Source organism: Stegostoma tigrinum, chromosome 3 (assembly GCF_030684315.1).
Source record: "Stegostoma tigrinum isolate sSteTig4 chromosome 3, sSteTig4.hap1, whole genome shotgun sequence".
In the NCBI taxonomy this organism is placed as follows: Eukaryota; Metazoa; Chordata; class Chondrichthyes; order Orectolobiformes; family Stegostomatidae; genus Stegostoma; species Stegostoma tigrinum.
The window spans coordinates 55476184-55496691 of NC_081356.1; the positions used below are offsets into that span (position 1 = coordinate 55476184).

A 20508-nucleotide genomic window follows, 5' to 3' on the forward strand; every position below is an offset into this window, starting at 1 on the left:
TGTCCTCAAACCCTCTTCCCCAAACAACAAGGATAGAGTCCCCTTAGTCCTCAGACACCATCCCATCAACCCCCAGCCCCACCATCCTCCCTCTATTTGTTTCTGGGTTGCCCTTGTCCTCACCAGTCCTGACAAAGGTTTTTGGCTGGAAACAGTGACTTCCCTGCTCCTTGGATGCTGTTTGACCAGTGGTGCATTTCCAGCTACACAGTTACTGACTCTAGATTCCAGCATCTGCAGTCCTCAATGAGCTGAATGATCTCTGTGCCATGTAATAGTGTATTAAACTAAAATGTTGTGAAACTTGAAAGGGTTCAGATAAGCTTTACAAGGACATTGCCAAGGTTGTAGGGTTTGAGCTACAGGGAGAGGCTGAATAGGTTGGGGCTATTTTCTGTAGAGTGTAGAAGGCTGAGGGTTTATACCTTATAGAGGTTTGTAAAATCATAGACAAGGTCTTTTCCCTGGAATTGGGGAGACGGGGGTGTTGGAGTCCAAAACCAGAGGGCATAAGATGAAGGTGCAAGGGGAAAGATTTAAAGGGGACCTAAAGGGCAACTTTTTCTCGTAGAGAATGGTGCATGTATGGATTGAACTGCTAGAAGTAGTGGTGGAGGCTGATATAATTACAGCATTTAGAAGACATCTGGATAGGTATATACTCCCTTGTTCGCTCCACACTGCCCTCCAACCCCACCACACCCGGCACCTTCCCCTGCAACCGCAGGAAATGCTACACTTGCCCCCACACCTCCTCCCTCACCCCTATCCCAGGCCCCAAGATGACATTCCACATTAAGCAGAGGTTCACCTGCACATCTGCCAATGTGGTATACTGCATCCACTGTACCCGGTGTGGCTTCCTCTACATTGGGGAAACCAAGCGGACGCTTGGAGGCCGCTTTGCAGAACACCTCCGCTCAGTTCGCAACAAACAACTGCACCTCCCAGTCGCAAACCATTTCCACACCCCCTCCCATTCTTTAGATGACATGTCCGTCATGCGCCTCCTGCGGTGCCACAATGATGCCACCCGAAGGTTGCAGGAACAGCAACTCATATTCCGCCTGGGAACCCTGCAGCCTAATGGTATCAATGTGGACTTCACCAGTTTCAAAATCTCCCCTTCCCCTACTGCATCCCTAAACCAGCCCAGTTCGTCCCCTCCCCACAGTGCACCACACAACCAGCCCAGCTCGTCCCCTCCACCCACTGCATCCCAAAACCAGTCCAACCTGTCTCTGCCTCCCTAACCTGTTCTTCCTCTCACCCATCCCTTCCTCCCACCCCAAGCCGCACCCCCATCTACCTACTAACCTCATCCCACCTCCTTGACCTGTCCGTCTTCCCTGGACTGACCTATCCCCTCCCTACCGCCCGACCTATACTCTCTCCACCTATCTTCTTTTCTCTCCATCTTCGGTCCGCCTCCCCCTCTCTCCCTATTTATTCCAGAACCCTCACCCCATCCCCCTCTCTGATGAAGGGTCTAGGCCCGAAACAACAGCTTTTGTGCTCCTGAGATGCTGCTTGCCTGCTGTGTTCATCCAGCCTCACATTTTATTATCTTGGATAGGTATATGAATAGGAGAGGTTTAAAGGGATCTGGGCTAAATGCTGGCATATAGAACTAGATTTATTTAGGATATCTGTTTGGCATGGATGAGTTGGACCGAAGGGTCTGTTTCCGTGCAGTACTTCTCTATGACTCTATCTATGTCATATGCAGACAGTTAGAATATGTTCATGGAAGAGATACCACTATGCCCAGCTTTTTCTTTTGCACATTCTCATGCCAAAAGGATATGTAAGCATTTATCACTCTAAATATTCCTTTCCCACTAATAAATTGTTTGGGCAACTAAACACAGTGTCTTCTGTTACAGATAATTAGTTTCATTTTCTCATGATAAAGCATAAAATGACTTTATGATCGGAATTGGGAAAAATATCAAAACAGGATCCAAGACCAATCAATGATTTCTTCATTTCTAAATTATTCAAAAATTCACTAGTGAGAAAGTATCTGAACTACTTCTATCCTTGACCATCCCATACTAAGTTGATTCCTTTCCTGCCCTGTAGGCACTGAATCCTTTCTGAGATGTGGTTTAATACGCAAGGGTTTTCTAGCAAAACTCACCCAAGTGACTATTCCTCGCTGTTCATGTGTAAATCTGATCAGTCAATAACAGTAGGCTATTCAACTGAGAGACAATACAAAAGTGAGCCTCATCGTGTCTTCATGCAATGCACTTTTCTAACTGGAGTTGCTAGAGAATAAGGAAGAGTGAAATCCTGTCAACATTCCTAGTCTATGTATGCTGAAGCACTCTAATGGCATTGTAGGTGACATTGTTTAACCTAAAACAAAACATGAAATTGCTAAAGAAGCTCAGCAGGTCTTGCAGCATCTGTGCAAAGAGACATTTGAATTGAAAGGCTCTGCAAAAGTAAAAAGGGCCAGAAAATGTGTCTTATGCTGTTGACATCAGGGGAGGAGCAGCTAGCAGAACACATGGTGAGGTACACAGTACAAATGACAAAGGAATGCTAATGGCGATTAAGAAAAAATTGAATGACAAAGTAAGCGTTAATGATACGTGTGAATAGAATAAAATAGGTAAGCTCTGCTCAAGCCACTCAAACGTGACAAATGGGGTGAGAGGAATCAACATGGTGGATAGTGTTAACTTCTCAGAAGTTATTGAGTCTGGGAAGCTGTAAAGTGTGAAAAACAACGTGCTGTATCTCTAGCTTAGCTGGAAGCGGCAGCAGGCCTAGGATGGAAATGTAAGCATGGGACGTCTGTTGAAATGTCAAGTAACTGGAAGATCAAGGTACTTCTTACATATAAAGTAAAATGTTCCACAAGGCCACAGATGTTACTAAATCTATAAAGCTTCTCCTGTACTTTGTCTTTATTTCATATTTCCAGCATATGCAGTAATTTGCTTTTATTATTGTCTAACTTGACATGGATTGGGTATCAATGTGATTTATTGGTATATAGGCCTCTCAACTATTTACTGCTCTAATCAACATATCATTGGAGAATTATATCTTAAATGTGTGGCTAAAAATTTAGAAATAAGCACTAATCATCATTGTGCAAATCTAAATTTTACTGGAGGTCAGACTATACTGCACCCAAAGAAGCTACATCTCAAAAATACTATAGTGCAGATGGCTAAAGGATATCAAGTAGGCTCAGATGCATTCTACAGTAGATCCTATTACAGCTTAACTGTGCACCACTGCCCAACTTTACTAAGCAATTGAAAACTTAAACAGATTTTGTGTGCTTTTTAATTACCTTGTGTTCCTGTGTACTTTCAAAGACTTCTGTTGTCCTGGCAACAACTTGCTCTTTATCTTTGACTTCTTGTTCCAAAACAGCAGCCCTTGTTCGCAGTTGATTTATCAGCTTCTCTTTCTCATGACATTCAGCATCTAGTGTGGTGTTTTCCCTCCTCAGTGAGTGAACTTCCTGTTTTAACCTTTGACATTCCTAAATACCATACAAGAGGGCATATAAATTAAAACTTTTATTTTGAACAGGAAATGTACTAAAAATTTAATATGTATGTGTACACATGTGCACATTAATCTGATTTAATACAGCAAAGATTAATTCTCTATCAATGGCACAGAGTTACATTGCAGCCAATTGGCCAATCTGCTCTATTTAACAGCATTAACCTTGAAAGCTAATTGCTTTGCTTTTCTTCTAAAAATAATGCAATGAGAATACATTCATATAAAAAGCTTAAATACTATTAAATAGGATTTTTCACCTCTTCCATGCTAGATACTTTGGCTTTCAACTCTCGTATTGATGATTCTGATTTGTATTTCCTCTCTGTTAGATCCTTGTTGATAGCTTCAATTTCAGCTAGCCTGCTTTCTAAGTGCTGTACTGTTTGATTGTGTGCTGCTTCTGTCTCCTTCTTCTGCTGCTCCAGCTGGTGTTGGTACTGTGCTTGAGCCTGGAAAGAAAGATAAAATCTGCAACACTTAGGATTAGCTAAGGAGAACAGCACAACAAAATTACATTTATAAATCATAAAAACAATTGCAGAGAGATTCTATGCCAACTAGCATGCCCCTCCCTAGAAAAGGGCAATATGAACTACTTGGAGTTATGCAATTTTTGTTAAATTACTGTACACTTCTATGAATTGAAAAGAAAGAATTTACATCTTCAAACAGAACCAAAATACCAATTTTAACATAAAATAACAAAATCCTAGTGACATATCACTGTTTTGAGTATAGTTTTTGCTTTAGAAAAAGGGAGAATTGTCCTAAAAACAAACCAACACTTTATCAATTTGCTGTTACTCTCTCTTCAGCACCTGAAGAGAAAAAAACACCGCTGTAGGCCATAAATCCAAATTAATGTCACTTTTACATAGGTCAGAAAATACCAAACATTCGTTATCAACAAGGGCAACCAACAAATAGAGGCAGGTAGAACATAATAGGGAGATGGGTGGAAAACAGCAGATAGCAAGAAAACTTTTTCCATTGAATAATGAGAGGGAGGAAAAACACCATCCCAAGGCAGTCCACTCAATACAATCCCTGATCCATTCAGTCATTCCACTGACCTGGTATGCACTTCATACTCTACCCCACTTAATAGTTAAAGTTCTATATTGATACACCCTGATCCCAAACTTAACCAAACAAAGCATCATTCAACACATTTTTTTTTAAACTGTTCAACCCAAACCTGCTTACATCCACAGATGAAATAGATTTGTTCTTAGAAAATCCAGTTGATTATGTGCTCTGTGACACAACTAGAAACTTCCTTCCATCTTTTAAGAAACAAGGCATTAATAAATGTATTGATGATCATGCATTATAAGGACGTCCTACTGCACTTTGGTCGGATTGAAAACCAAATTAAATCCAGAGAAAGGATTAATGCAAGTTATACACTCTTCAGCAAAAACAATTCAAAGGCTGACTTTTTGCCTAGCGTACATGATGGCTACCTAGAAATACATGAGCGCAGCTTGCCTTTTTATAAACACTTTTATAAATTAAATGTGAGCATTTTTGGCAACATCAGCATTTATTTGTCTTTTTGAATCACTACTGTTTTACCCACAGAGCTTTTAGGAAGGGATTGTGACCCCAAACAATGAAGAAATGGTGTTGCATTTTCAAGTCAGTGTGGTGGGTGGCTTGGAAGGAAAAACATTACTCACAGTGGGATCTCATGGTTTCATTTATTTAAATGATTATGAAGAACTCAGAATACAAATGTGACCATGTGATCCTGGCTACATGTGGAAGATATCCACACATTCAAAGTTGCTTCTGCATTTAGGGCAAATTTGCAGCCAAACTATCAACATCTTCGAAAGACAGTTGAGAGTATCATCACAGGTCAGAGTTAGGAAGATTGCAATTTTTAATCAAAATCACACAAATGATGCTTCGAATATTCAGCAATATAGGGTTACCAGAATTTGATCCAAATGCTTCCCCAACCTCAGAAGCCTGTCATCTGGACTGTCTGAGAAGGGGACACCACGCTGTGAGAAAGATCATGGACATGGTTGCAAAACATCTTCAACACATACAGAAAGTTTACTGAAAATACATCCTAAATGTCACTGCTTCAATGTTTTCTCACAATAGCATAGCTGCAAATCATCTTAAGCTGCTGCAGCTGTACTTTGGCACATATGATGATTTTTGTGTTTTTAAGGCTTATAGGTAACACTACCCATATTAACACAATACAACTTTGTGATCAGATTAAAACAGAGCACTGAAAAAAATTATACTGCAGCAGTAATGAAAAGCAGGTGAAAGCACAGCAGCAGGAAAAGCTCTCGGACACTGTCGCAGAATCTCTACGGTGCGGGAACAAGCTCTTCGGCCCAACAAGTCCACACCAACCCTCAAAGCATCCTATCCAGACCATTCCCCATAACTCACCGAATTTACACATCCCTGAACACTATGGGCAATTTTGCATAGCCAATTCACCTAGCCTCCACATCTCTGGACTGTAGGAGGAAACCAGATCACCAAGAGGAAACCCACACAGACACGAGGAGAATGTGCAAACTTCACACAGTTACCCACGGGTGGAATCGAGCCTGTGTCCCTGGCAATGTGAGACAGCAGTGCTAACCACTGAGCCACCATGCCACCCGATATCCCTAATCCTACCAAAAGGGAAAATAGCTTCCTTTGCTTTGGGAAATTGGTTACACCAAGAAACTTAGCCAGTAATCTCTGACATATTTACGAAAAAATGTGCTAATAATAACTACAATCAATAGTTTATGGTAGTATATCTAGCATTCTGCAAAATACTTTGGTTAGAATGAATTAGACTGCTATCTATATGGTTAGATCTGCTGCACGGGAGAGGAGGAACAAGCATGAGAAGGCTATAGTACTAGGGGATTCAACTAGAAGGGTAACAGATAGACGGCAATGAGACTCGAGGATGGAACTTTGCCACCTAGGAGCTAGGGTCAAGGATGTCTCAGAATGGCTACAAGACATTCTGGAGTGGGTGCATGAACACCTAGAAGTTGTGGTACAAATTGTTACCAATGAGATGAGAAAGTAGAGGGATGAGGTTCTGAGATCAGAATAGACGGAGTTAGGAATTAAGTTAAGAAGGAGAACCTCTAAAGTGGCAATCTCAGGACTGCTACCAGAGCCACATGCTAGTTAAGAGTGGAGATAACAGTATACCTTAAGTGAATACGTGGCTGGAGAGGTACAGCAAGGAGAAGGGCAAGGTTTCAGATTTCTGGAGCACTGACACAGTCTTTGGGGGAAGGTGTGACAAGTACAGGCTGGACAGGCTGCACCTGGGCAGGGCTGGAACGGACTTCTAATGAGAAGTACTTACAAATCTGGTTGGGGAGGGTTTAAACTAAAAAGACATGGTACATATACAGGGAGATAGTGTAGAGGAAAATAACAAACGACAGAATCAGAAATAAGAAACGTAATGGGTAGAGAATTGAAGCTGCAATGCAAAAGTGAACAGGACTAAAAATGTTAATCCAACAAGAGTGAAGGCTTTCTATCTTAACGTGTGGAGCATTGTGATAAATCAGATAAATCAGGGTGACCAGGGATGGGAACTGAATATCTGGTGTATACCATTTTTAGGAAGGACACACAATAGAGGAAAAGGAAGTGGGATAGCATTGCTGGTTAAAGAGGACATTATTGCAATAATGAGGAAGTGAAGGTGAACTGGAATCTGTATAGGTAGAACTTAGAAATATCAAGTTTAGAAAACGATAGTGGGTATTCATTGATAATCTTCTGGAAAGCACTGAACAAAACACAAGCAATCAGGGCACAGCCAAAGTCAATTTGCATATAGATTGTGAAAATCAAATCAGTAACAATACTTTAGAGGTGGAACTCCTGGAATGTGTATGAGATGGTCATCCAAATGAATTACATGATATGAACTATAAGTTGGGGATAGTGTACTGACATGGATAGATAACTGGCCAGCAGACAGAAAACAAAGAGTAGCAATAAAAAGACCATATTCTGAGTGACTCGTGACCGGTGGGCTTTTGCAAGGATCGGTGCTTGAACCCATGCTAAACACAATATATATTAAATATTTAAATAAGGAAATAAAACGTACTCTCTCCAAGTTTGCAAAGAACTCAAAGCTGGGTGGGCGGGTGAACTGTGAGCAGAATGAACTGAGGAGAACGCACGGATGATTCAACGTGATTTGGAGAAGTTGGATGAATGGGTAAATGCACGGCAGATGAAGTACAATGTCAATAAACGTGAGGTTATCAACTTTGGTAACAAAAACAAAGGCAGAGTATTATGTGAATGGTGACAGATTGGGAAAGAGGAAGGTGCAACCAGGCCTGCGTGCTTTTGTACACCAGTAACTGAAAGTAAGCATGCAGATACAGCAGGAGGTTGAGGTGGCAATCAGTACTTCACAGTGATAGAATTCGAGTACAGGAGCAGGGTTGCCTTGCTGCAATTGTACAGGGCTTTGGTGATAACACATCTTGGGTAGTGGGTGTGGTTTTGGTCTCCGTATCTGAAAAAAGTTGTCCTGGCTAGGGAGGGAATGCAATGAAGGTTTACCAGGGCAGATTTACCGGAAACTCAACTGGACTCACCACATAAACACAGTGGTTGTAAGAGCAGTTCATACACTAGGAGTAATTCACTTCCTGACTCCCCAAAACCTGTCCACTATCTACAAGGCACAAGTCAGGAATTTGACAGAATGCTCCACACTTGCCTGGACGAGTGCAGCTCCAAAAACATTCAAGTAACTTGACATCATCAAGGACAAAGCAGCCTGCTTAATTGGTACTATATTGACAAGCATCCACTCCCTGCACCACTGACGGTCAGTAGCAGCTGTGGATACTATCTACGAGATGCAGTGAAGAAGTTCACCAAAGCTCCTCAGACAGCACCTTCCAAACCCACAGCTACTTCCATCTGAAGGACACAGGCAGGAGATATATGGGAACACTACCATCTTCAAGTTCCCCTCCAAACAACCATCTTGACTTGGAAATATATTGCCGTTCCTCCACTATCATTGTGTCAAAATCCTGGAATAATCTCCCAAATGGCACTGCAGGTCAACTCACAGCAGGCGGACTTCAGCCGCTCGAGAAGCAAGCTCATCATCCACTTTTTAAGGGCAACTAGGGACAGACCATAAATGCTGGCCAGCTAACGATGCCCAGATCCCACATATGCATAACTAAAACAAAAGACTGATTCCTGGAATGGTAGACGTAAGAAGATAGATTGGATTGGTTAAGACTATATAGACCAGTGTTTAGAAGAATGGGGTTTGGAGGCAGGTGGGGAATCTCTCAGAAACCTACAGAACTTTAACAGGACTAGGCAGTTTAGATGCAGGAAAGATGTTCCCAATGACCAAGGGTCACAGTCTAAGCATACGGGGTAGATAAGAAGAAATGTACTCAAGAGAATGGTGCTCCTGTGCAAATCTGTTCCACAGAGAGCTGTTGAGGCCAAAACATTGAATAATTTTCAAGAAGCAAACAGATATTGCTCTGAGAGCTAAAGGGATCAAAGGGTATGGAGCAAAAGAAAAAGCAGCATATGGAGTAGGATGATCAGCCACAATTGTAATGAATGGTGGAGCAGGGTTGATTTGTTGAATGGCGTGCTCCCATTTCTACTTTCTATCTTTCTATTTTCAAAGAACAAGCATTCACTCTGAAATATTTGATATTTCTAGAGTCAGCTTCAGTGTTGAACAAAAGTCCTGTATCCTTTGTGGATTTATCGTTCCTTCAGGGAGCTTGTTATGAATTAGAAAGATTTCTCTATCCTGAGTGACAATGGTCTGGCTCTGGTAGGTTCCTTTATTTACACCATCGTATGCTTCAAGGTAAGTGCAAACAATTCTTTTTCTCTTTTCATACTCTAGCATGTGGCTACTGATGTCACTACTGCATCATCACACACCCCACGACCTCATTGCTCTGCACCATATGAAGTTATCAAAATGTATGCACAGATACCCCAAAGTTCGAGTTGTTTGTTATTGATTTATCATTCTGGAGACATAGTTAGGCATGACTCCAGCATCAAACTTCGACATCCTACAACCTGAGCCTAAAAAAACCACAGGGCAAGGAGACTGAGTGTCAAACAGCAGAGACATTGTAGCAGGCACAGAAGAAGGTACGGCATCTCAAAGTAGCTCCGAATTTTGCTGTCCCAATCAAATGTCCCATGTGAAGGTGCAAGTGGGACAGCCACCACACCATAAATTAAAGAGGCTTAGAAGCAGGAGTTATTTTTATGTAATTTCTCAGAGGAAACCCTTTTCAAGACGGCTGCAATGTGCGCCTCATCACCATTCCTTCCTCAACCATGGGGAGAGAACTTAGAGGGAGCATTAAATTTGGCAGCAGAATATCGTGCATAGAATTTTTAACAAATCAAATACTGCTAGCATAATAAGGGTCTGAAATTTGATTTCTGATTTCTCACAGAGCTAATAATTTCGACTGAGTTTCTTTACTGTAGCTAATGATTGAGTTATGATTCCATATTTACTGAGATATTAGCATATGAGCTCTGCTGTACTAGCTCATTGGGAACATATATTTAGCAATTCTGATTTTTTTTTGAACTGGGTTTACAAATTATCACTGAATTTGCCTTCCTTCCCAAATTTTTAACAATTCTTAACTTAGGAACCGTCAATGTTCAGATCTTCCACTTCTGTGTATCTTGGTTACTCCAATTCTGTGTAACTGCATTAAATAGATGTCATGTTTTATAAACTTGGATATCGTTTCAAGATTATATGATAGGGGATTCCTAGGTAGCTCCATGCAACAGAATTCATACTTTAGCATTTCTACAATGTTCTCTATCTGTCTTGGAATGTCAGCCTCAATTAGCTTTGGCATTTCTCAAAATTAGGTTTCAATTTCCATCCTCACAATAGATTTCAGCACAATCCTGAACTGTACGAAAACAATGCTGCACAGTTAAGCGAAGCCATACCTTAGACGGGGCAAACAACTAAGATGAGCATAACAAATCTCCTGACATTATATATGTATGTAGGCTAATATTCCCTTCTTGAACAACATTAGCCAAAACAAGCTAATCACTTCTATATAGTGCATACACATTTACTGCTGTATTTGACTAACAGTAGCTTTACTTCAAAAATTGACCACTTAACTGTAAATTATTCGAGAACGTGCTTAACATGTGGATAAGGTACTAAATAAGTGTTAATTCTTTCCTTACCTAAATTTTTAATTGCAGGCTTATATTTTGGCTTCCAACTTTACCATGCATTTTCTCACCTGAGAGGCCTTCTCCCGTTCTGTGGTAACCTCTTGGCTGTGCTTGTTTGCTAGCAAGTTTGTATGTGCAGCCCATTCATTACGTAATCTATCCAGTTCTTTACTTTTTTCAGCCAAGGTCTAAACATGAAAATTTAGCAGTAAGTACAGATTCATCAAAATAATGAGGACTAGTTTAGTGCACTGAACTACTCCTACAGTTGTACTGTTTTGTTCCTGTGAATAAAAGAGAAAACGAGGCATAAATTTACCATTTAGACTGTAAATGGGGTAATACAGTATTCACATATTTAAGTGGATCATTTTCATTCTTAACGCATACTCTAATCATCTATTTAATTCTGCCAATTAAAAAGGTTGGATACATTTCCTTGAGACCAAGGTTTTCTTACAACATACGTTAAACTAAAGGAAAGATTTGCTCCAGCATGTATCAAAACGCATATTGGAAAACTGGATGTTTCATTGCATGAGCTGGGTCTGTTAATCTTCGTGGATTGCAAATCTTGAATGGCGACATACAATTTCAAAATATTCATTCCCAATATGTACCAAAAGTGATGAAGCAGAAATAGTCTACAAGATCTAAACAGAGGTTAAATTAATAGATTTCCTTACTACATTGGAAGTTTTTCTTTAAAAAAAGATATTGGAAAAAACAAGAAGTCTCCCAGAAGACTTCACTGTTCAGAATACAAATGGCACATTAAAAATCAGCACGAACACAAGCTCATTGATGTACAGATAGCTGGGGATCATCAAGCTTCTCACCGGTCAGGGAGAGATTCTGCAATGTGGAAATTTAGTGCAAAGGGGAAGGGGTGCTTTTTGCTTTTTTTTGGCTCATAGTCTGCAAGGTCTTTTTATAGGTCAAACTGGAGCCCAAGATCAGGCACCCAGCACAAAGGAGTGACATCACAGGTAAACACAAAGTTCATTCGGTGGTGATAGCTATTAATTTGTCAATTATTGGTTACTTTCAGATTGAACGTAAACAAGGGAAATATTTAGAGTCTACAAACTAAAAGACCAGTATGAAATTTTTAAAAATCAAATTAAAAACAAAGGAATTAAAACAGAGATGCTGAGTCAGGCAATGTGTTGCAAATAGGTGACGTCAGAGTTGATGGACCCAGGTGTTTCATAGTGACCACACAGTGGCAAGCATTGATTGTTTGAGGAATTCTGGCTTATAGCTGATGAGCCAGAGTCTGAGCTTTGACACAGTGACATATCAGGGAGGGGGAATATTACCTGGACACTGTGTTTCAGGATGCAATCACACCCTGTATCTTAATTTAAATCAGTGGACAGGGACAGGAGGATTTGACTATGAGTGAGGCAGGTAGAGGGATCCAAGCGATGGTGCTGAAGCAAACTCAGCCCTTGAGTTTGTCTAACAAGCTTGACATTCTTGTTCCCTATGTGCGTGACAGTGGGGGTGATAGGGATCATTAATCATTACACCATGGTACAGAGAGCCATTCAAGAGTGGAGAGGAGGATTAAAAAAAAGAGGAAACATAATTGTAATCAGGGGTAACAGTAAGGGAAATAGACACTGTTCTCCGTGGCCAGGGTCAAGAGTCCCAAAGGCTATGTTGCTTGCCGACTGTCTGGGTTCAGGATATCTCACCTGGCGAGAGGAATTTAGAGTGGGAGGGGAAAAGATCCAATTATACATGTACCAATGACATAGGTAGAAAGAGGAAAGAAGTATTTTCTGCATTTTCCAGAAATTTGTTTATTTGGTAATTGATTCTGAAAATTCAAAATTAGCTCATGATAAAATAAATCAGTTTAAATCAGTAATTCCATCTAAGTGAGTTTTCATGGAGGTTGATGGAATCAGCACTAGAGCATTAAATCACAATATCAAGCTACTGGAAATTCTAACTCAGTTAGGGCTTATCTATGACATGTAGGTAATACAGTACCAATTAATACCAACACAAAAGAGGCAGATTCAGGTGCTAAAGACATACATTGTCAAAGCCAATTAGTTTCTTGAAATTATAATTGTTAGGGGATTACACTACTAAGAGCCTTACGACAGAGCAGAGATGACCACATGGGCAAAAAGAAAGTGAAGAAACAAAACCATAGAACAACTATAGTGCAGAGTGGCCATTCAGCATCAAGTGTGCACCGACACTCTGAAGGGCATCCTACCCAGACTGAGATCCAAATCCAACCCCTATCCAAATTTACTCCACATTTATTATGGCTAATCTACCTAGCCTCCATGTTCCTGGACACTATGGAGAAATTTAGCATGGCCAATCCACCTAACCTGCACACATTTGGATATGTATCAAAAAATAAGAAGGAACCAATAAATGTGAATACATGGAGATGGACCTTGAGAAGAAAGAATGGCAAGACGGTCAACAGTTTGAAAGTCAATGCACACATTAAATTGCTTCCATGGAGGAGTTAACCGTTTACTCCATATCCTTACTATTACCTCATTCTGCAATTATATTCCTTTCAGTTCAGTTTTCTTTTGTTCATCAACAAAAGGGTTAGAACCACGGCATTGCTAAAGATTTGAAAAGAAATTTTCTAAAAAAAAAAGTCAGAATCCTGACAGTGGCCAAAAATGCATGTCAGCAACACAGTCAGAAAGCAGCATTACCTCCCTTTGATTTTATAGCTGACAGGTTGGCTGTCCCCCAATAAGATGACTGGCAGCATCTCCATGGCGCCATCAACAATGGCCACTGCTGAGGAAAGCTTGAACTCTCCAAATTACAGTAGATAGGCTGAAGAAATTACTAAATTAACATTAAAATTATATTAATGGAGGAGAAGTTCCAGTATAATTGTTAGGACCATGGAGGACCATGCCTTCCCTGCTCCTAGTCCCATGTTTGAATAAAAGAAACCTCCCCCTCTTGGACATCACGAAGATGTCTGCACGCGATGTTTAATAGGGGACTTTGGATTTTTAATCTGTTTCTCGTAATATTGTGGTGACAGGATAATGGTTTAAAGTTGGTCTCACTGCTGGCAAAATTCATCAAAGGAGGAATGTTGGTGGAGCAGTATTTTGCACAATTCCTCCTAATTTTACTACATCTCTCCAACCTCTCTTGCTACGATCATGCTTTGTAGAGACCAGCAAATTCTCATCATCTTGTCTGCCTTTTATTTTGAAAAGTCAGAACAGTTTAGGTCATATTAAGTCAACAAACCTTCATATCTGATGTAAAATAAAGCAGGACGCCATTATAGTGCAGAAAATCAAGGTTTTTATTTACAAACCTGTTGAGTGATGCTTAATCTTTTTGTTAAATCTTCCTCTGTTCTATGCAACTTTTCTCGTAGGGAACTATTTTCTACCTGAAAAAGGAAATAACTTTTAAATTTGTTAGCCTATTCAAGGGTTTCTAAATCCATCAACTTAATAGTCAGCATTACTCACAGCACAGTACTAAGTGGTACGTCATTTTCTGTTTAAACAATATATCATGAGGGTGAAATTTACACTTGAATTTCACAACATTGCACTCATCTTTTTCTCCGTAAATGGATTATTTTCACTCCTGCTATATAATTTTATTACTTTTGTCAGCGATCATTCACAAATATTGAGTTTTATCTGAAAGAATATGGCCCTAGAAATAATTCAATTTGATCTCTGCAATAACATCTTCTAGATCAGAGAAGAGTCATCAACAAAAGGAGGACTAACTGAACACATTTTTCCTCAATGGCCCCATTGAAAATTTGTTAAATGAGACAACTCAAATATACAAATACAGAAAGGGGGGCAGAGAGGTAATAATGATGCTAATCAAAAGTTAGTCAAAATCATGAACCTAAACGATAGAAAAGCCAGGTTGGAAATGTTGAAATTTTACAGAACATTGTATTCAAAAGTCATCTTTTACCCAAAATACAATCTTCCAAGAACAAAAACAGACTGGACACAGAGCACAGTGAAAATATCCAAAGCTTAATGTGCCTATGATCACTAGGCGATCTCTCATCTAAGAAGCAACCAAATCCTAATTTTCCTAGCTTCCAGGTTCAGACAGAGTGATACTATCTCAGCAACTGGGGGTTGCTGTAGTTCAAAGTAATGGCCAGTTCATTTCTTCTATCTTTAGGCCAATCCAGTTTATTATTCTCTGCCTTGGCCTCTAAGTAACTCAAAGATACTGGGTCGTCAGTATTTATCTAGGTTTTCATAAATTAGACTATATTGGTACGGAACTTTTCAACAAGAAAACTAAAAGGAGAATTAAAGTTTTGACTGAAAGGAAAGAAAGCAATTGTTGTTTTTGTTCATAATCATATCTTGAGAAAAGATTATATAAATTAATAGATTAATTTCAGATTATTATAACATAGCTTTTATTGCAATATTGGAACATTTCTGTAATTAACCAGAATAAATTTAAGAACATATTTCATACAAACTGGAAACAGGCATTAGACAAACCTTCACAATTTGAAGGCAGACAGCTAAATATTTCTTGATATCATTGTCATTTCCCGGAAGCAGCTTTAAGGAGAGGTGGGTGAGGCGCTTGAATGGATTGGTTTCTACTATATCTAAACTTGCAGGCATGCAGTCCAACGCATGATACTGAGTTACCAACTGAAGCATAAACCTACAAAAAAAAATCAATAATGGAAAGCATTGTAAAATCAGAAATTGTTAAAATACAATTGGACAAAAATAAACTTTCATCTATAAAGTGCCTTTTACAATCTAAAGATGCCCCAAAACACTTGAGATAATTAAGTACTTTAAATGTCCAGTCATTGCCTGCTTCAATGTTATTCATTTCTTTAATTCGCACACAGCAAGGTTCCACTAGCATCATTAAAACAAATGACCAGATAATGCACTGAAGTTATATTGGCTGAGGAATAGTTATTGTCTTGGAGAACAGGAAAACTTGCCTGGTCTTTAGCCATGGAATCTTTTACAACCACCTGACAGGTAGTTGGAGCTTTGGTTTTCTGTACCATTTACAAACTAGCAATCTGCTTTATAACACACTTCATATATGCAACTTGTTGGAAAGGTGATGCACACACTGTTGTCTCTCATTTCTACTCATGCAGACTTCTGGCACCAAAAGCCTTCTTCAACACAGTTGAACACTTCATTAATGTAGAGTTATTTCAAAGTCTTTAATAGCAAAGAATGCCAATGGATTCCTTAAGGCTGCCTTTTCAGTAATTCACAATTAAAAATAATTTCAGTTTGGATCAAGCAACTCTCAAGTGCCCCGGATATTCCAGTTGCACATATTCTAATTGTAACTGAGAACAGGAAAAGATGACAAGAAAGATAGAACCATTTATACTAAATGCCAAAGAAAAAAGGCATGACTCCAGTAACTTTAGTTACCACTTGGTCAATGGCCAGAAAATGCATCTCCCTCCTATCCACTCAACCCAATGGTCAGCTACCAAAAAGCTTGATCAAAAAGGCAGATCTTAAGGAGTGTTTAAAAGGAGAATGTAAAGGAGAAAGGCTGGGAGAGCGAATTCCCAAGTTTCCAGGCTAAGGCGGGTGAATGCACGATAACCAATGTTAGAATAATTAAAACAGTAGCTGCTCCAGAGAACAGAATAGAGGAGCATCGATATCTCAGTGAGTTGTGGGGCTGGAGAAAATGAGAGATATGGGGATTTAAAAACAAGCAATGACTTTTAAAAGCAAAGCAATGATTACATAAAAATTGAATCAGAAATTGAAATTGAAGTGTCTCAGCTAGAAACAACAAGGGTGAATGATAACTCCAACAGATCTGTAGATCCTATTCATAAAAATGGGTCACAACAAACATATTGTAGTTATTTAGTACACTAGGTAACTCCTCTTAATTTTTTATCATTCAAGGTCAAAAAATTCAACGGTTTCATAAACATGTAAAGGATGAAGGCAACTACTCATAGAAGTGAATCAATAAAAATCCATATTTCTGTTCAATTATACAATCCATCAAACCCACCTTGGCACCCCTTTGCTTTGTTCCCGGATACACTGGTCCAAAAGCTCTATGAATTGTTGTGGAAAAGCAGAAAATTCCACCAGCAGTCCTTGCTGATTCTTTAAACTGTAAAATTAAATAGTTAACTTAATTCTATATAATGCAATACTTCCAGTACAAAGACAGGTCATCGCATCAAACAAGAATAGATCCTGATGTTCCATGTCAGCAGAGCATTCTATTCTTTTCACCATCAAGTCTTTATCTAGCTATCCTCTTAGATATACGTATGCTATGTGCCTCAACTACTCCCTGGGGCAGCAAGTTCTATATTAGAGAAAAAAAAAATCACCTTATCAAACCCCGTCATTATCTTAAGAAGTTCGAGGTGGTCATTTCTCAGCCTTCTTTTCAAAGAAGAAAAGTCCTATTTCCTGATAGTTCTCAGTTCTGATATTTTCTCTGTAAATCACTTTTAGCACCTTATCCAATATGAATATGGACTTTTTCTGCAATTTGGAAACCATAACTGAATACAGTAGGTGTGACCTACCTGAGGTTCTATATGGGATTATGAATCCATATCACTAGTTTGAAACGTGATACCAAAACTATTCTTTCTTTCCAATAATTCTCAATCTCTCTCAAAAGTTGTCAAGAAGAAACGGAAGAAAGGATACTGTTTCCAGTCTCAAATCTATCCATGTAACAGGTAGAAGTAATCATGGAATCAAAACTACAAAATATGCTGAAATCTAGCATTGCTCATTATTTGCTAAGGTTGCAACCTACTGACAATTCCACGCCATTACTTCCAGGAATTAATATGAAAAAGGGGCAAGTTGCTGAGCCCGATCTGGTGGGTCAAGGACAAGCTGATTGTTGTGGTCTGTGTCATCGTCATCATCATCCGGGCCAAACTGCAGATCATCGTGGCCATTGCCATCAACTGCCGCTTCCACTTCCCCACCTTCTACCTGTTGGCCAGTCTTGCGGCTGCCGACTTCTTCTTCAGTGTGGCCTATATGTTCCTCATGCTCCATACAGGCCTGCATACCATTCAGCTCTGCATGTGCACTTGGCTCTTCTGGCAGAACCTGCTGGACATCAGCCTGACCGCTTCAGTCGCCAACCTTCTGGCCACAGCCTTGGAGCGCCACCAGACCATGTTCCAGTTCCAGCTATGCAGCAAAATGAATAACCAATGTGTGAGCATTCTTATTGGCTCCATTTGGTGCACAGCCATTCTCATTGGCTTCATCTGCATCTGCCACCTGTCTATATGCTCGCAGGTGGCCCCATTCCACAGCCAAAGCTACCTTATCTTCTGGGCCGTCTCCAACCTGGTCATCTTCAGTGCCATGATGCTGAATTATCTTCACATTTACTACTATTAGAGCAAAAAACGCAATGCATATCCCACAACATGTCATTCCAATAACAACACAAAGACACCATGATGAACCTCATAAAGACTGTCATCATGGTTCTGAGTGCATTTGTGATATGTTGGGCCTCAGACATGGCGGTGTTGCTCCTCGATAGGGTAGACTGCCAAAGCTGTGGCATCCTGAAGGTGGAGAAGTATTTCTGTTGCTGGCTCAGCTGAACTCCCTGATCAACCCCCGATCTACTCGTACCATGACACGGAGACGCTGCATACTTTCCGCCAGATCCACTACTGGCCACGTAATCGCAGCAGTACCTTGCAGGATCCCATCAAATCACACGTTCACATGCAGATGCTGACCTCCAGGCAGCAGGCCTCCACCTCTCGGATACAGTCCACCTTGTAAACATGGTGCCAAAACAAACCCAGGGTGGCCTCTACTCCCCAAACTGGCCCCATTGGTATACACCCACAACCCAAATGCCGCTGAATATACCCCCATACCCCCAGGGCTTCTGGTTACACAGAAAGGTCCCAGGTGAGGTGAAACCTTTCCAACGGTCAATGTTTTGCTCTGACAATGCAATCCCCCCACTCTGTACCCCACAGCATGGTGAGGGGTTAATTGGGTATGAGAGGGGGTTCCAAGTCAGTGTCTTTTCTCCCGGAGGCTCAGGCAGTTTCTGGAGTGGGGCTCTCTATCCGAAATGACTCGCTAATCAAGGAGGGGGGAGTTGGGGGTTATACTGCAGGCTGCAAGAGGCCCTTCCTGGCCCCCTAGCAGCATAACTGCTCCCGCTCCATCTGGTCAAGTAGGAAATGCTCCAACAATTGGTTCCTGTTGGGGGGGGTGGGGTGGTTGACAGAGGGGACCCTCCGATATTTTCCATTGGAATTCCGGGATCAAGCTGCAGTCTCAATGTTTCCAGTACTCCTGTGCCTTGGGGGCGAAGCTTCAGGAAGCAAGTCTTGATGGAATTGTATTTGATCCCTTGTTTTTGGAGCCACAGGATAAGAGGGAGGGAGAGGAATGTGGTGTACCTTTTCCAGTCTTTGATTTTTTTTGTTTTAAAGAAGAAATTGACCTGCTAGTAAGAACAGTGTTCCGACAATCAGTGGCTACAAGATTTCACATTTCGTTCCCAGATTCTTCCGTGGAACCGCAAAGGAAAACACCTTCAAGGGGATAGGGATGTCACGATAAATTTTAAATTTTTTTAAAAGAAATAAAGTTTGCCATCAACATTTCTGATTACCTCAAACAGAAACTTTAAGAGCACATCCCTTAAAGGCTTCACACTTTTATCACCAGGTTGTAAAGAACACAGTATTAATTTAATAATGACCAAACTCAATTCTGGATGTAAGGTTAGTTTTCAGACGCTGATCAGCAACAAACCCAAACAGACAAAACGGGCCCAGAAACCATAACCACTCTACCCTACATCAAAGACATTTCCAAAATGACTGTCAGACTACTCGGACCTCTTGGCATCATGGTAGCTCACAAACCCACCAACACAATAAAAACAGCAGCTGATGAACTTAAAAGACCCTATACAGACAACAAGCAAAATGAACATCATCTACAAAATACCTTGCAAGAACTGTGACAAACACTACACTGGACAAACAGGCAGAAAGCTAGCCACCAGGATACATGAACATCAACTTGCCACAAAACGACATGACCCACTATCACTCGTATCCTTATATACAGTTGAGGAAGGACACCACTTTGATTGGGACAACACATCCATCCTAGGACAAGCCAAACAGAGACACGCACGAGAATTCCTAGAAGCATGACATTCCAACTGGAACTCCACCAAACAACACATTGATTTGGAGCCAATCTACCACCCTCTGAGAAAAAGAACAGGAAATGACATCACCAACACAGGAAATGACATCACCAACCCAAGGAAACCTAAACAGATAAATAGAAAGCGGGCGATAACACCAGCGCTTCGTCGGAGGTTCACTGATGTTGTTACCTAGAATGGTGACGAAACGTCTGAAAACTAACCTTCCAGCTCAGCGAGCAAACTCACATCCAGAACCTCAACCTGAGCTACAAATCTTCTCAAAACTCGCTACCAATCTCAATCTCACGCATAGATGAAATAAATAAAAGTTTTCAGGCCAAATTTATAATCTTAGTTTTAGAGAATATATGCACAAGCAAGATTAATAGACAGTACATATTGTCAATACACACACTACTTCAAAAATATAACGCCAGGATAGTTAAACATTGAACTTAACAAATACCACAGAATACTCAGAATCCTTATTTC

The 20508-nt window shown here is 40.4% G+C and overlaps 1 protein-coding gene and 1 pseudogene across 2 annotated transcripts in view; one reads left to right on the plus strand and one right to left on the minus strand.

Annotated features, from left to right (window-relative positions):
- sass6 (SAS-6 centriolar assembly protein) overlaps positions 1-20508 on the minus strand; it is an 87860-nt gene that overhangs the window by 19685 nt on the left and 47667 nt on the right. Inside the window, exons 4-9 of one of the 2 annotated variants that reach the window (XM_048527755.2) lie at positions 16840-16944; positions 15312-15483; positions 14129-14206; positions 10863-10982; positions 3798-3989; positions 3317-3511 (exon numbers count right to left, since the gene is read on the minus strand). In XM_048527755.2, coding sequence (XP_048383712.1) covers positions 3317-3511; positions 3798-3989; positions 10863-10982; positions 14129-14206; positions 15312-15483; positions 16840-16944 — 862 coding nt within the window. The remainder of the gene's footprint in view (positions 1-3316; positions 3512-3797; positions 3990-10862; positions 10983-14128; positions 14207-15311; positions 15484-16839; positions 16945-20508) is intronic. The other variant, XM_048527756.2, reaches the window with a different exon arrangement.
- Positions 17317-18614, plus strand: LOC125450507 (lysophosphatidic acid receptor 1-like; annotated as a pseudogene).